Source organism: Astatotilapia calliptera, chromosome 23 (assembly GCF_900246225.1).
Source record: "Astatotilapia calliptera chromosome 23, fAstCal1.2, whole genome shotgun sequence".
NCBI classification, from domain to species: Eukaryota; Metazoa; Chordata; class Actinopteri; order Cichliformes; family Cichlidae; genus Astatotilapia; species Astatotilapia calliptera.
The window spans coordinates 27,396,348-27,410,066 of record NC_039323.1 but is presented as its reverse complement, the minus strand read 5'-3'; the positions used below and the strand labels follow the sequence as shown (position 1 = coordinate 27,410,066).

The window sequence follows — 13,719 nt, the reverse complement described above, 5'->3', positions numbered from 1 at the left end:
TTCTTTGTTCACATGTATACCTATGTAAGATGTTATATGTTAATGACCCTATGCATATTCATGTAACCACAATAAAAGGAGTGCTATGGGGAACCTGGCTGAGAGTCTGATGGAGGTCAAGTGGTGGGACAACACTTGGCTCCAGGCAGGTCTCCCTCATGCATGAGTAACAAGAAGAACTTTGCCTACTTCGTGTCTTGCTTGCTGTGTAATTATATTGTCTTCAACGTTCCAGCGAATAGGTTCAAGCTACAAACCTATCAGCTTTTACTTGAGATCATTAAGCTTATGTTTTCTCTAATTAGACAGTAAATCAATTTTTGTGTCTGTACCTTCAACACAGTTGGTGGAGAAGAAAGTAATGTTCCTGGTTTCCAGTGGGTTTTCATGGGAGAATTCTGGAGATCGAGTCTGAGGCTCTGATTCACCAGTCAGGGAGGAGTTGTCCACCTGAGGAATGAAAAAAAAGAAACAAACATGTTAACAGGGTCAGCAATAAGCTGTGATCGCTGACCAGTGGTGATGATCAGGTGATGCACAAGGGTGGAGGACTGAGGTTGATTTTGCCACTTCAAGAATGAAAAATTACTCAAAAACTATAACACATAAAATAAGATTTATATAAATAAAACCATAGCTGTCAAACCCCCACTCTAGAAAAATGTATGGTGTAATTAACACAAGTATTTGAGTTAAAGAACCTTGCAGCCGTGAGCAGAGACAACTCTGAGATCAGCAGGAATTCGATCTCCTCCTTTCACCTCCACTAAATCTCCGAGCACTACATCCTCAGCATTGATGCTCTTCTTCTCGCCATCACGGATAACCAGGGCTTGCTATAAAAATCAAAGATATTTTAGGAATTTTTAGGGAACACATCAAGCATACCTAGATATGTCAAAAGACACATGAATATGTATTTTCTTTCTTTTCCCATCAACAAAAAGTCAGATGAGTGATGGTAAAAATGCATCATCATTGTTGTAATACTGATGAAGAAACGCTACTCCTTAGAGTTGTGCAACTAGTACTGTTGGGTGTTACCGCCGGGAGGCTACCAAGCAAAATGATACAAAAACAGTGTGTATAAATGAACTGTTACATTAGCTTTTCTTTTTGTGTCTCACCTGTGGGACCAAGTTCTTGAAGGACTCCATGATCTTGGAGCTCTTGGCCTCTTGGTAGTAGGAGAAGCAACCGGTGATGATGACGACAGCAGAAAGCACAATACCTAGGTACAACTACATTAACAGAGAAGGCGCAGTTAGGTCATCTTTTGTGTTATACATTATTTATTTAACATCAGAGTTGGGGAGTAACGGAATACATGAACCGGCGTTACGTATTTACAATACAAAATATGAGTAACTGTATTCCGTTATAGTTACAGTTAAAAAAAGTGGTATTCAGAATACAGTTACTTTGTTAACATAAATGGATTACACGGTGGTCTTTTTCTGTTTCATATGCTAGTCTATGCCCTCTTTATTTTTGGTAATTCCACGCCGGTGGAAACCCAAACAAAACATGCATTAAGAGGCTCTAATGCCTGTGTCTCAATCTTGCAGCCCATGTCACCCCTACTTGCGGCCCGCATAATAGCATAAAGAAATATTTTTTAAATTATTTAAAAAATTATTTAATATGAAGGCAACAGGCAGAGTGTTACAGACATAGCTCTAAAGAATGTAGCCTCATGGGCAGTGTAGTCTGTGCTGCAGGGAGAATGGACTGCCATACCTGTTATGTGTCTGTGAGCGCGAGGAGGGAGAAAAAGAAGAGTGGAAAAGTACGAGTTGTCACCGACCAGAAACGGGAGTTGGAAGCATGTAACTATAATAATAACCACTGCAGCAAAAAAAGAGTACCTGACTAGCCCAGTTGTAAATTTTCTATTAAGACTCGACTGTACACCGTGTTCGTGTTTTTCTCCAAAACAATAAGTTCCGTTGGAGCAGCCTTTCAACGCCTCTCTCTGTCTCTTGCTAGCAAAGCTGACCGGAACAACAAAGTAAAGCTAATTTTTGGCTATGAGCCAGTCACAGAGCCCAATGTATTAGCCAGAGGTCCCTTTACTACGATTTGGAGCCGCGGACCTGTTTTATATAAGCACGGAATAGTTTTCAATACGAGACCGCTGCAAAAAGTGAAGCCTTACATAATGTCCACCCTACTGTTACTCATTTTATGTTAAGATTCAAAAATCTAGTTGATATTGGTATTGGTATGGCGGGTAACCAAGTAATAGTCATAAATCACAGAGCAATAGTACATTCATGTAGTTGTAAAAAGCATGATAATATATTAAGTAATCCAAAGTATTCAGAATACGTTATTCTCACTGAGTAACGTAACAGAATATGTTACAAAATACATTTTGGGGCATGTATTCTGTAATCTGTAGTGGAATACATTTTTAAAAGTGACCTTATCAACACTGTTTAACATACAACAATCTAGTTGAAGATGTTATTTTTACGTTATCATTTGCAGGTTCATCTTCTGAGGCAGCCTGGATACCATAAGCCAAGAAGCAGAGGATGGCACCAATCCACAGCAGCATGGAGAAACCACCAAACAGCTGGAAACAAGAGGAAATAACAATCAGGCTTTGCTGGTTGTACTGGTTTACAGTGACACAGACTTAATTTGCATTTCTACTATTTGGATATTCCACCACAGGTCCGGTTTGCAAGGGGAGGATGTTTGACTCTTACCTGTTTGCAGAACTTGACCCATTCAGGTGTTGTAGGAGGAGGTGTGAGGGCGTTGGGGCCATCTCGGGCCAGGATCTCTTTTGCTCTGGAGGAGGAGAGACCCTAAAAAGAACGATAAAGGTAAGAGGAAAGGTTAAGCTGTGTAAGATAAGATAAGATAAGATAGAACTTTATTAATCCCTCGGGTGGGTTCCTCTGGGAAATTCGACTTCCAAAAAAAGCACAGCAACGACCGAAGTTACAGTTACAGAATTGTTATATACACACACACACACACACACACACACACACACACACACACACACACACACACACACACACACACACACACACACACACACACACACACACACATATATAAATACAGAGACAAATATAAATAAAATATACAAAGGGGATAAATAGAATAAATAGGAATAAAAAATAAAAATACAAGTGAATTGCACATTTCAAGTATTGAGTCTATTGCACTGTTGACTATTTACAAAAAGTATTGCACAAGGTATTGTACAGTGAGGTGAAGAGGCACTACAGCTTAGTTGTTCCCCCCTCCTTTGTCCTCCTGTTTCCCCTCCCTCTCCCCTCCAGAGAGGAGTTAAACAGTTTGATGGCGTGTGGGACAAAGGAGTTTTTAAGTCTGTTAGTTCTTGTCTTTGGGAGAAGCAACCTGTCTCTGAACAGACTCTTCTGATTGTTTATGGTCGTGTGCAGAGGATGCCCAGCATTGTTCATAATGTCCAGCAGTTTCTTTAATGTCCTTTTCTCTGCCACTGTCACCAGAGTGTCCAGCTTCATGCCGACCACAGAGCTAGCCCTCCTGATCAGTTTCTCCAGCCTGGATGAGTGTAAAACCTGATATGAAAATGTGTGATTCCAGTTTTTCCCTTGTTCCTAAAAAGTTTTTAATCTTTGCTGACTTAAGGACAAACATAATGAAGAAGAAGAACATTTCAGTTTAATACGTACAGCATTTAAATCCAAAGAAATGGTGAATTAAGGCCTAATGGAAAACCAAGAAGAAAAAACAACCACAAGCCGAAATACCTCAGTAATCTTAAAATTACAGCTTCTTCTCCTTAAGAACAGACAACAAGAGAAATCCATGTTTATGGGAAATCAAGTCTTGTAATTAACAGTGGGCGCGAAGACTACCAAGTGATCAGGTTGTGTCTGTTTCTATGAAATCCTCTGAAGAAATACGGGGAATTTTTTTTACTACTATTTTCTTTGTTGGCAGAGTCAATAAAGCCCGTTTCCCTATATGAGTGAAACTGTTCAGACAGGTCAGATTCCAGGAGATAATCAGCCTCAAGCAATCATTAGGTGGGTCCGTATTGGTGTGTGACAGTGCATTCTGTGTGTTTATCTGTAGCTTGATGAAGATCACATGGAGCTACTATTGAATAGTATCCAAGTCTGCCTTTTGTAGTGTGGTATGTATTGATACTTTAAAGGTCCAGTTCACCATCTGTCTAACCTGTTAATGTAACTGCCTGTAAGTTCACTTGAGTTGTTTAAAAAAAAAACTTCTTCATTTCCACAAGTAATCTGGGACTATAAAGACAATGTATTTTATTTGTGCCACATGTGGCATTAAAAAGAGTCAAGAAGCAAAGCCTGGGATAGGCTCCAGTCTCCTGACGACTGGTTAAACAGAAAAGAATGGATGGATGTTACTTTACAGAGACAATATTCCTCTACCAGCTTTTATTGGAATGAATGAAGGCAGGAAGCTAATTACAAGTAGGCTAAAGAAACAAATAGCTAAGTGCCACATAGCCCATGACTCAATCTCGGGCTCCTTCTGTCCATGTGTCAAAGCGTCGTTGGGCAAGTTACAGAATCCCAAGTTTACCCCCGATGTACCTATCAGAGTGCGAACATGTTGACATGTTAGATAAAAGTGCTTAGTAAAGATAGAAGCACTGTATTAATATGTGTGTGACTGGGTGAAAGCAGTTTGAATGCCCATATTAAGTAGAAAGGTGCTCGATAACAGTGTTTCCCAACCAATGATCAGGTGTGTCGTGGAATATTACCTGGTTCCACCTGATTAGTACTCTAAGCGTCCGGCGTGAGTAATGGGCAGAACAATTACATTCTCTTCCACTAGAGGGCAGTACAACTACCTGCTCTAATTGAATGGGTTGCCAACTGCCAGTAAAACAGAAGAAGAAGAAGAAGAAATTACATAATAGTCATGCTCTGAGTGAAAGAATGCAATGCGTAATAGCAACAGAAAAGTACTCAATCTGACCTGGGTCTTGGAGAAAATTCCAACCCAGACGACGCCCCTAGCATGAGTAGTGGTTAGAAGAAAGCAAACTATACTGGGGACAAACTGAGCCAATTCCGCTATACCTGGTGTGCGGGGAAAAATGATCAATATGCTTTTTGTGACATTTTTGCTTGGTGGTGTGCTGTGTGATTTTTCTAATGTGATATATGTGCCGTGGCTCCAGAAGGTTGGGAAACACTGCTATATAAGTACCAGTCCATTTGACAAAGTAAACTAAACTGTTGACTGTCCTGAGTCATGTGCTTATAACTAGGGAAGGATTGATCCGATATACAGTATCTGTATCAGTCTGATCCTGATCTAAATTACTGGATATCGGGGAGAAAAAAAAAGTAATCCGATCCATTAAATATCACAAAAACATCTCACAAAACTTGCAACATGGCGTAACCCACGTAATGAAATAGCACGTCGGAGCAGCATGCGTCACATGATAGAGTGACTGTTGTGTGCGAGACCTGTCGGCGGTCTGGAGTTCACACTAAAAGCATTTGGAGCCTCGCTATGTGCTGCCAAACCAGGTGTACCAAGGTAGGTATCCCTGACAAAATTCGTACCTCTTGCGTTGCGAGCATTCGCTGGGCACGGAGTGCAGATCCAGTTTTTTCTGCCTCCATTACAAACAGTCAGACGTGGAAGTAGTGATGTTTTAGTTTTGTAAAAAAGTGAAACCTGAGTGTCGTTACATTACCATTCAGTTTAAGGGTTACAACAGAAACTTACATATTTATTGTTCTCATGTGGTATCGGATGGGATTATTTTAACAAATAAAGGACATTTTATCTGATAAATAGATGTAACTTTACTGTATAAAGAGCTAAAACCTTCAAAGTTTTAGGACTAGTTAGTCATTATAAGCGTTTGTGAACTAAAAATGAAGAATGTGGGATACTCTTTGTCCATGATTTAGGCAGGGGGGGAACATATTGTGGCAGGATCAGCCTGATATTATTTGTATCCCACTATAACTTCACTGTATAAGGAGCTAACATCTCCAAAATTTCAGTATTTAGTCGTTATTAGAAGTGTTTGTGAGCTTCAAATCCAGAATGTGGGATAGTGTTTGCCCGTGATTTGGAGAGCCCTGCGTGTGCTCCTGATGCAGGGGAAACAAATTTTGTCAGGGATATCAACTTTGGCACGACACATGGTTAAACAGTTTCGTGGTTCGAAAACAAAATATGAAAAACACTTTTTTCATACTCATGTTTTGTATGGAAATTACACAAAATTCATTAGCTTACACTGACATCCATCTTGATAAAAGATGAGTGTTGTGAGAAGCCGTGTTTGCATTCATTTGCACTGCTTTCCACTCTGGATGTCTATTTATGTTAAGCTTTAAGTATAAAAGGGTCCATTCTTTTTTTCAGAACCAAAGAATTTTTGAAATCTGCATAAAATTGCATTTTAAATTAATTTTTGAATATTACTTTAAATACTTCGATTTAAAGTTCTGCTAAAAGTTTAAATAAAAAGATTAGTATTGCTGAACTGCAAAATATTTTGGGTGTAATAGAATAGCTTTAGTGTTTTGTTTTTTTACAGTTTTTAAAGTTAGCATGAACTTAAAAAAACAGTTTTATTGATTATCAAATAGACTGTATAGGATTCATATCGGTTTCTGCAGATATCCAAATTTATGATATCGGTATTGGTATCAGACATTAAAAAGTGGTTTTGTGTCACCTCTACTTATAACCTCATGTTGGACTATGAAATCCTCCTTGACCTGTGGGATTATCTTCTAAAAAAACACACTTCTAAAAAACTAGACACCCACAAGCCCGTCTGAAGTGCTCACCCTGGTTAGGTCAGTTCCATATTTCCTGATAAGTTCTTCCAAGGTTAACCTGTGATCATCCTATTGAGAGTAGGAGAGGAAAAACAAAGAGATTGAGAAACATTGAGTAAAACAAGCCAAAATCCCACAGGCAGGCATGCATGCATTTTATTACATGTGTTTTATTATGTGAATGTAGCAGCAGAAAATTGCTGTTTGCGCATGAAGGATGAGTTGATGTGATCTAAGGAACCACACAATACAACAACAACAGAGCCTCTCACTCACTCAGCATTAAAAACCAATCTAGATAAACATGACTTAGAAGGTAATTATAGCTGACAGCATCTTAATAACATGGGAGTGTACGTCCAGCAATGTAAGCAGCAATCTTCATGAAATATGGCTCAGACACCTACATCTCATGAGACCAGCAATGAGGCCAAAGCAGAGGTTTGCCTCAGCCGTGACTGCATCATTGCTGTGGCCACTGGCAGCAATCGAGTGACTGTCATTAAAGTTCACGAACGTTTATTCAATGCCTTTTTCTTTCTGTGACACAGTCAAACTATTTATCAGTAGTTTTGTATGCTTAAAATTCTCACTTTTCTTACATGACATCAAGCCAGTCAAGTTACAGATGATTACAGAGCGGCTGCACGTGAGCTGAGTACTCACCAGGTCCACTTCTTTCTTCAGCTCATCCATGTCCTTCTTCTTTCTAGCCTTCTTGCTTTTCTGTCCTCCATTTTCTGATGTTGCTGCCAGCTTGTAGTTATCCTTTCCTTTCTGGAGAGAAGAAAGTGGCACAAAATGTGGCATTAATAAAACTGAACATATGTGGGGGAAATTGCCCTGAAGCTTCCTCTTCTGTTGTGCAAAAATAAGAGCAGAAAGTCAGGTCAGCCGTCCTGTTCAAACATGCTCTGACACCGGTGTTAATAACTGTTAGAAGAGCGAAATTCTTTAATCTTGATCCAGATAATCTTGGGTTTATAATGCTGCCAAAGCTGTAAAAATAAATTTAAGTTAGAAAAAAGAGAACTGACATTAACACGAAACGATAAATTGAGCCCTGTGAGATCTAGGTTATCTCTGATGGTGACTCCAAACCTAGCCCCAAGAATAACCTCATGATTTGGAAAAGACAAGAAGTATTTTTGTTTTATCTCAAAAGAAATTCTATTTCTTTATCAAAATAACCAAAATTTAGACTGAGCCCAAACCTGAAAAGAAATGCAGAACCTAATCTTAAGGTAAGTTTAAAGGCCAAAATCTGTGATAAAATTTCAGTACTTACTCCAAATCCCATGATTGTATTTCAAGTCTAACAGCAGTCAATCTTCCTGCCTTACAAGTCAAACTTGCCTCCTCCACTTGTCTCTGTCACACCTGCACTGTCTCTTTCACTCCCTTGTCTTCCACCCTCTCCAGAGCAGGGACGATGGGTGGCATCAGTTTGGCACACCTTTATACCTGACCTGGTGGAGCCGTGGCTGGGCAGGGCAGGACCATGTGGGGGCTAAAGATCACTCAAACCCTATGTGTTGCACAAACTGCCTCCTGTCTTCCACTTGACTTTCACCCCTCATTCTGCCATTATGAAAACAATTTACATTTTCTTGCTCATTAATTTTACCTGAAGCGTTTATGTGTTTATGATGTCTCCACCCGCTTGAGGTTGAGAAACACTGGAGTGAATCCAGCTATGAAGGTGACTTATTTCCTCAAATCTTCATTAACAATGGCTGAAAGTAGGGACTTGATGCTTAAAATGGACTTTTATCTTGTGAGGGTGCAGGTGAAAGGAGAAGTAAACTGGTGCACATAGCACAGATACAATTTGGATTGCAATGGAAGTAATCCAGTGAGCCTGAAGCTTTCTGAACTTCCCTTATGAAAAAAAAAAAGATCGTCCAATGCATTTCAAGGTTGCATTACTTTAAGAAAGGGCTGCTCTACAATGCCTTTTACTATGCTAAACCACCGTGTTTAACATAAAATGCTGAATGCCTTGGTTTGCTGCCTGCTACTCCCTTACATTAACTAAAGCCAAAAACCATTTGAGACTTTTTCTGCTTTCACACACTGTTGCATATCAACTCATAATAGCTGTAGCTCACCGCAGTACAGTCAAACCCAGGATAGGATATTGGTTTGTGGTGTAGTGATCTGAAAGTCATCGGGATGCTAATGAACAAAATGTGCCCGTCATGTCAACACCCAGAGATACCTTTGTCTTAACGACATATGATCACACCTTCTATCCAAAAACACGAGCACACACATTGGAAATTAGTGTTTAGACTTTCATTTGCAGAGTTTGTACATGTGGATGCTTGAGTCTTTGGGATGTTCACCCCCCACACGGAAATTATGCAATTCTTGCATCAATAAAACCAAAACAGTGAACCATGATTGAGCCTAAGTGGCTCCCTCAGAGATTTTATGGAGATAATGTAGGTTTTAGCTCTGCAATTAAGGCATTATAGGCTCTTGTATAACCCTAAACAATCCTCTGTCATACACAAACAACGTGGGAGCTGAAAATGTAAAACATGGCCTTTAGAACGTTACTGTACTACCAACTACATGAGAGTTAACATGAATATTATTAGGGGAAACACCAGCAGCAGAGGCACGGGGTCCAAGCAATTTAAAAGACACTGAAGTGCTAGATTTAAAAAAAAGCAGCAATGTGAACAGCTGTACTTACGCTTAAGAAAAGTGATTATAACGGAAGCCAACTTTGCAAAATATACAGTACAATGGGTATAAAGCATTCATGATGAAGATTCACATAACTGTAAAGACACATGTCCAGAAATTTAAAAAAGTGTGTGCAAAAATGTACATGCAAATGCATAAATATAACCTCTTAAAGTGTTGTAGAGAAACAGGTCAACGTACAGAACTGTGTAAACGTCTTGAGCCACCATTCATTTCTTTATATTTTACTTCCAAGCAGCCAGGCTTGCTTGCTGGAGGTCTTTCAAAATTTGTCTTTGGAGAGTTTTTCCCTCATTTTGAAACCAGTGAGAAAAGGCCTAAGTATGCCACATTCCACAAGAACTGGAAAATCAGTGGGAATATGTCTGATGGAGTGATGAATCCAAATTTCACATTTTTAGTTCAGACTGGAGACAGGTTCAACAGTGAGTGTCTACAGTCTATGAACAATGGTGGAGGCTCTGTCATGGTTTGGGCTGTATTTCAGTCAGTGATGTTGGAGATCTTGATAAAGCTAATGAATTATGAACACAGAAAAGTGCCATCAGGCTTTCATTCGCCATGCAATACCACCATCTGGAAAGGATTTGATTGGCAATGGCATAATTTTTCAGAATGACAATGGCCTCTGGAATACTTCCCTAGATTTTTATGTAATGTAACATTTCAATGTAACGATTAATGTAACTATTCAGGATTTGTGAATAGGAGAGCCAAGAATTTAGACTGGCCATTCCAGATTCCTACCATCACCTGGGTGTATTGGCTTAAAGCATCACAATCAGCAGAAATGAGCTTCCTCCAAAGGGTGACTGGGCTTAGGCTAGTGTGAGGAGGTAATCCAGGAGGGGCTCAGAGCAGAGCTGCTGTTTCCCCACATTCGAAAGAGCCAACTGAGGTGGTTTGGTGATCTGACTGCAATCCATCCTGAACTTCTCCTAGTGAGGTGTGAAGCGTCTACCCAGGAGAGCACCAGGGAAGACCCAGGACTTACTGGAGAGATTATATCTCTCAAATGGCGTTGGAATACTTCCTTCAAAAGATGCTTGCCATCAAGCAAGCATTCAGGACTGTGCATTTAAAGAATTTCTTATGTCAGAGGGATTCAACACTGGGCTTGAATACACACTAAAATCTACCCTTGAAAATATAGCAAAAGGGTCTCAAAGTTCCCTAAACTGAGACTTAACCTGGATATGCAACATGTAAGTGAGTGCGCTATAAAGTCCTGACTGGGGCAAGAAAGTTAACATTAAGCCGTCTATAGTAGTGCCAACATACTGACTGCCTACATGGACTATCCATCCATTCGCTTCCGCTTATCCTTTTCAGGGTCGCAGGGGGTGCTGGAGCCTATCCCAGCTGTCATGGGGCGAGAGGTGGGGTACACCCTGCGGCCAGTCTGTCGCAGGGCCAGACAACCATTCACACTCACATTCATTCACACCTAGTGACAATTTGGATTATCCAATTAACCTATCCCCACAAGCTGCATGTCTTTGGACGGTGGGAGGAAGCCGGAGTAACCGGAGGGAACCCACGCAAACACGGGGAGAACATGCAAACTCCACACAGAAAGACCCCGGCCTGATGTTGGAATTGAACTCAGGACCTTCTTGCTGTGCAGCAACAGTGCTAACCACCATGCCACCGTGCTGCCACCTGCAAGGACTATAAAACGTAATTTCAGAATAACTTATCATGGCAAAAGGACACTCAAGTGCAGTACACGTACAGACCAGTGATTCTTAAGATTTAGATTTTAGTGCTTTGTCCTCCTCATAGCCACTCCTGCAGCGAGGGTGACAGTCAAACAGTCAAACCCATGTTGACATGTGAGAACATTTGCCTTGCTGTCATTTCTACTCCTCCAGAGATGCCTGACAAATATACATACATCTGTTCTTTACTTGAGAAGCTATCATATGATTACAGCCAAAATGTGTGACTTGTTTGCTACATCTTATTCCTATTGTAGGCTTCTTCAAGATTTCTTCAGGACCCCTTCCCCCGCCCAAGGTCTTGTACAAGACAGCACAAAGCCTACAGATACTTGGAATCAAAAATATCCATTAAATAAATGTGACTTTGTGCAGTTTATTTTTAATTTGATATAAAACATTCACTTGAGGAGTGATGAGAAAAAAGGCACAGACATGTAAAATGCAACCACAGTTGAACCAAATTACAGCCACGGGATAAGAACAGCATGTTTCCCACCCCACTGAGACAGTAAATCCTCGTGCTGTAACAGCACATATCATCATGTATATTTGTTCATCTACAACATGCTCGCAGTCAAATTAACTCTCTATGCATCAAAGGTTAAGGCCTTAAACCTAGCAAAGCCATAGCAAAATTCATGAGATACTTAAACTCTGTGGGAATCTGTATTATCTCATGATGATGAAGATGGGGGCAGACCACCAACTGTATATAAAATATGGACATAACCAACATGAGCAATCACAAGTTTGTGAAAAACGCAGTTGACAACTGAAAAATTTTGGATCATAGGTCCGACAACGCTGTTAAAAGCTAATGTTGACATGCTTATTTTAGACCAAAGAAAAGCTGTATATTAATTTTATTTATTTATATGTAGTAATGTTTATTTCTTCTGCACAGTCAGGGATTTTAACGTGTGAATATATGGTTACTCATGTGGATACCCAACAAAATGCAGTTTTTGATTGCTTGAGTTAGTCAATTTTTTTTAGATCGTCCTTAGAGTATCATGGTCTTATATTAAGTATTATTTTGAAAGATTATTTAGACTTTTAAATATTTTTGAATCAGAATTATTACTTTCAGTTATTTTAAAATAAATATAGTTTTTATTAATTTTTTAAAAAATATTTACATTTTTTTAATGATTTTTTTTATAATGCAAATTTTGATTGGCAAATATCTTTCCTTACCTGGTTATGTTTTTCAGGGCAAAAATAATAATGACATGACAGATTTTCTCTGAGCTTAAGGCTGTTAAAACATGTAATGTGTGCAGAAGCGTCTCCCTGCAGTGTACCCAAATATGAAAACACTGACTAGTAATGCCTTCAATTCCCAAGGGAAAAAAAGTGATAGCATCAGTATTATCGGCAATGCTTTGTCTTTCCCAACCGTCGTTCCCAAGCTGTGGGGCAGTACAAAGAGGATGTGACATGGATGACCAGGTGAAAAACGATTTAAAATGACATTAAATGCATCAGATTGTTTTAGGTAAGATAATTAAGAGTTTGCTGATGCTATTGCACCAACTTTTATTTTGTAAGGTAAAGACTGTAAAATAATAAAAGAGATATAATAAAGAAAATAGATAGAAAACATGAACAACCACACAACACCAATGAGCAAGCACGCAAAAGTGGGAAGGAAAAACTCCCTTTTAACAGGAAGAAACCTCTGGGTCAGGGACAGGCAGCCATCTGCCACGGCCTGTTGAGGGAGACAGGAAAAAAAGACACACTGTGGAAATGACACAAATACTATCATAAAAACATTCAGGCCTAAACAGAGCAACCACAATATACATCACCAAGACCCAATCAAGCTGCTACCAATACCATTGAAAAATAAGAACTTTACACTGAATGTGAGAAAAGCTAAAATATTTCTTGCTGAAGAAATGAGCTGGAAGTAACAGCCGAGTCTCACTCATGCCATAACTCAGTACTTCAGAGCACCGCCACCAAAGCACACGTTGCACCTAAAGGAGCCTTGACCAAACAGAAATAACTGACACCCCAGAGATAAGAACTGGCTGTACCTTTATAACAATATTATAAAATTGTAATGAGCTTTTAACATGAACTTCAAAGACAAGTAAAGATACTAAAAAGCCCAGCTGGATTACAGACTTCAGTACATTATACCAATGGTTCCCAGAAGGTAGGGTGGGAACACTGTATTGGGACAGCCAGGTGAATAATGTTGTTAGGTTTAGGTTAGGTTGTAATAACACAGTTTTTATGATTTTGTCTCTGTACATGACATCAAGGTGGACTGCAAATAACACAATCAACATGCGACTAAAGTGCAGGCTTTCAGCTTTAATTCAAGGGTTTTAACCAAACTATTTCAGAGCCCTAAAAGTAATTGCACAAACTATTTTCATAAATATAAGAATTGTTTTTATTCCCTTGCTGTCAACAAACATCATGGTTCCTCTCTTGAGATGCTGTACAGT

The 13,719-nt window shown here is 39.5% G+C and overlaps 1 protein-coding gene across 2 annotated transcripts in view; it reads right to left on the bottom strand.

Annotated features, from left to right (window-relative positions):
• LOC113016076 (sodium/potassium-transporting ATPase subunit alpha-1-like) overlaps positions 1-13,719 on the bottom strand; it is a 62,031-nt gene that overhangs the window by 9,665 nt on the left and 38,647 nt on the right. Inside the window, exons 1-8 of one of the 2 annotated variants that reach the window (XM_026158603.1) lie at positions 8,101-8,227; positions 7,479-7,589; positions 6,822-6,881; positions 2,718-2,819; positions 2,480-2,581; positions 1,128-1,241; positions 702-836; positions 333-450 (exon numbers count right to left, since the gene is read on the bottom strand). In XM_026158603.1, the coding sequence (XP_026014388.1) occupies positions 333-450; positions 702-836; positions 1,128-1,241; positions 2,480-2,581; positions 2,718-2,819; positions 6,822-6,881; positions 7,479-7,589; positions 8,101-8,112 (754 nt within the window). In that variant the 5' untranslated portion in view covers positions 8,113-8,227. Of the gene's footprint in view, positions 1-332; positions 451-701; positions 837-1,127; positions 1,242-2,479; positions 2,582-2,717; positions 2,820-6,821; positions 6,882-7,478; positions 7,590-8,100; positions 8,228-13,719 lie in introns of those variants that run through there. The other variant, XM_026158604.1, reaches the window with a different exon arrangement.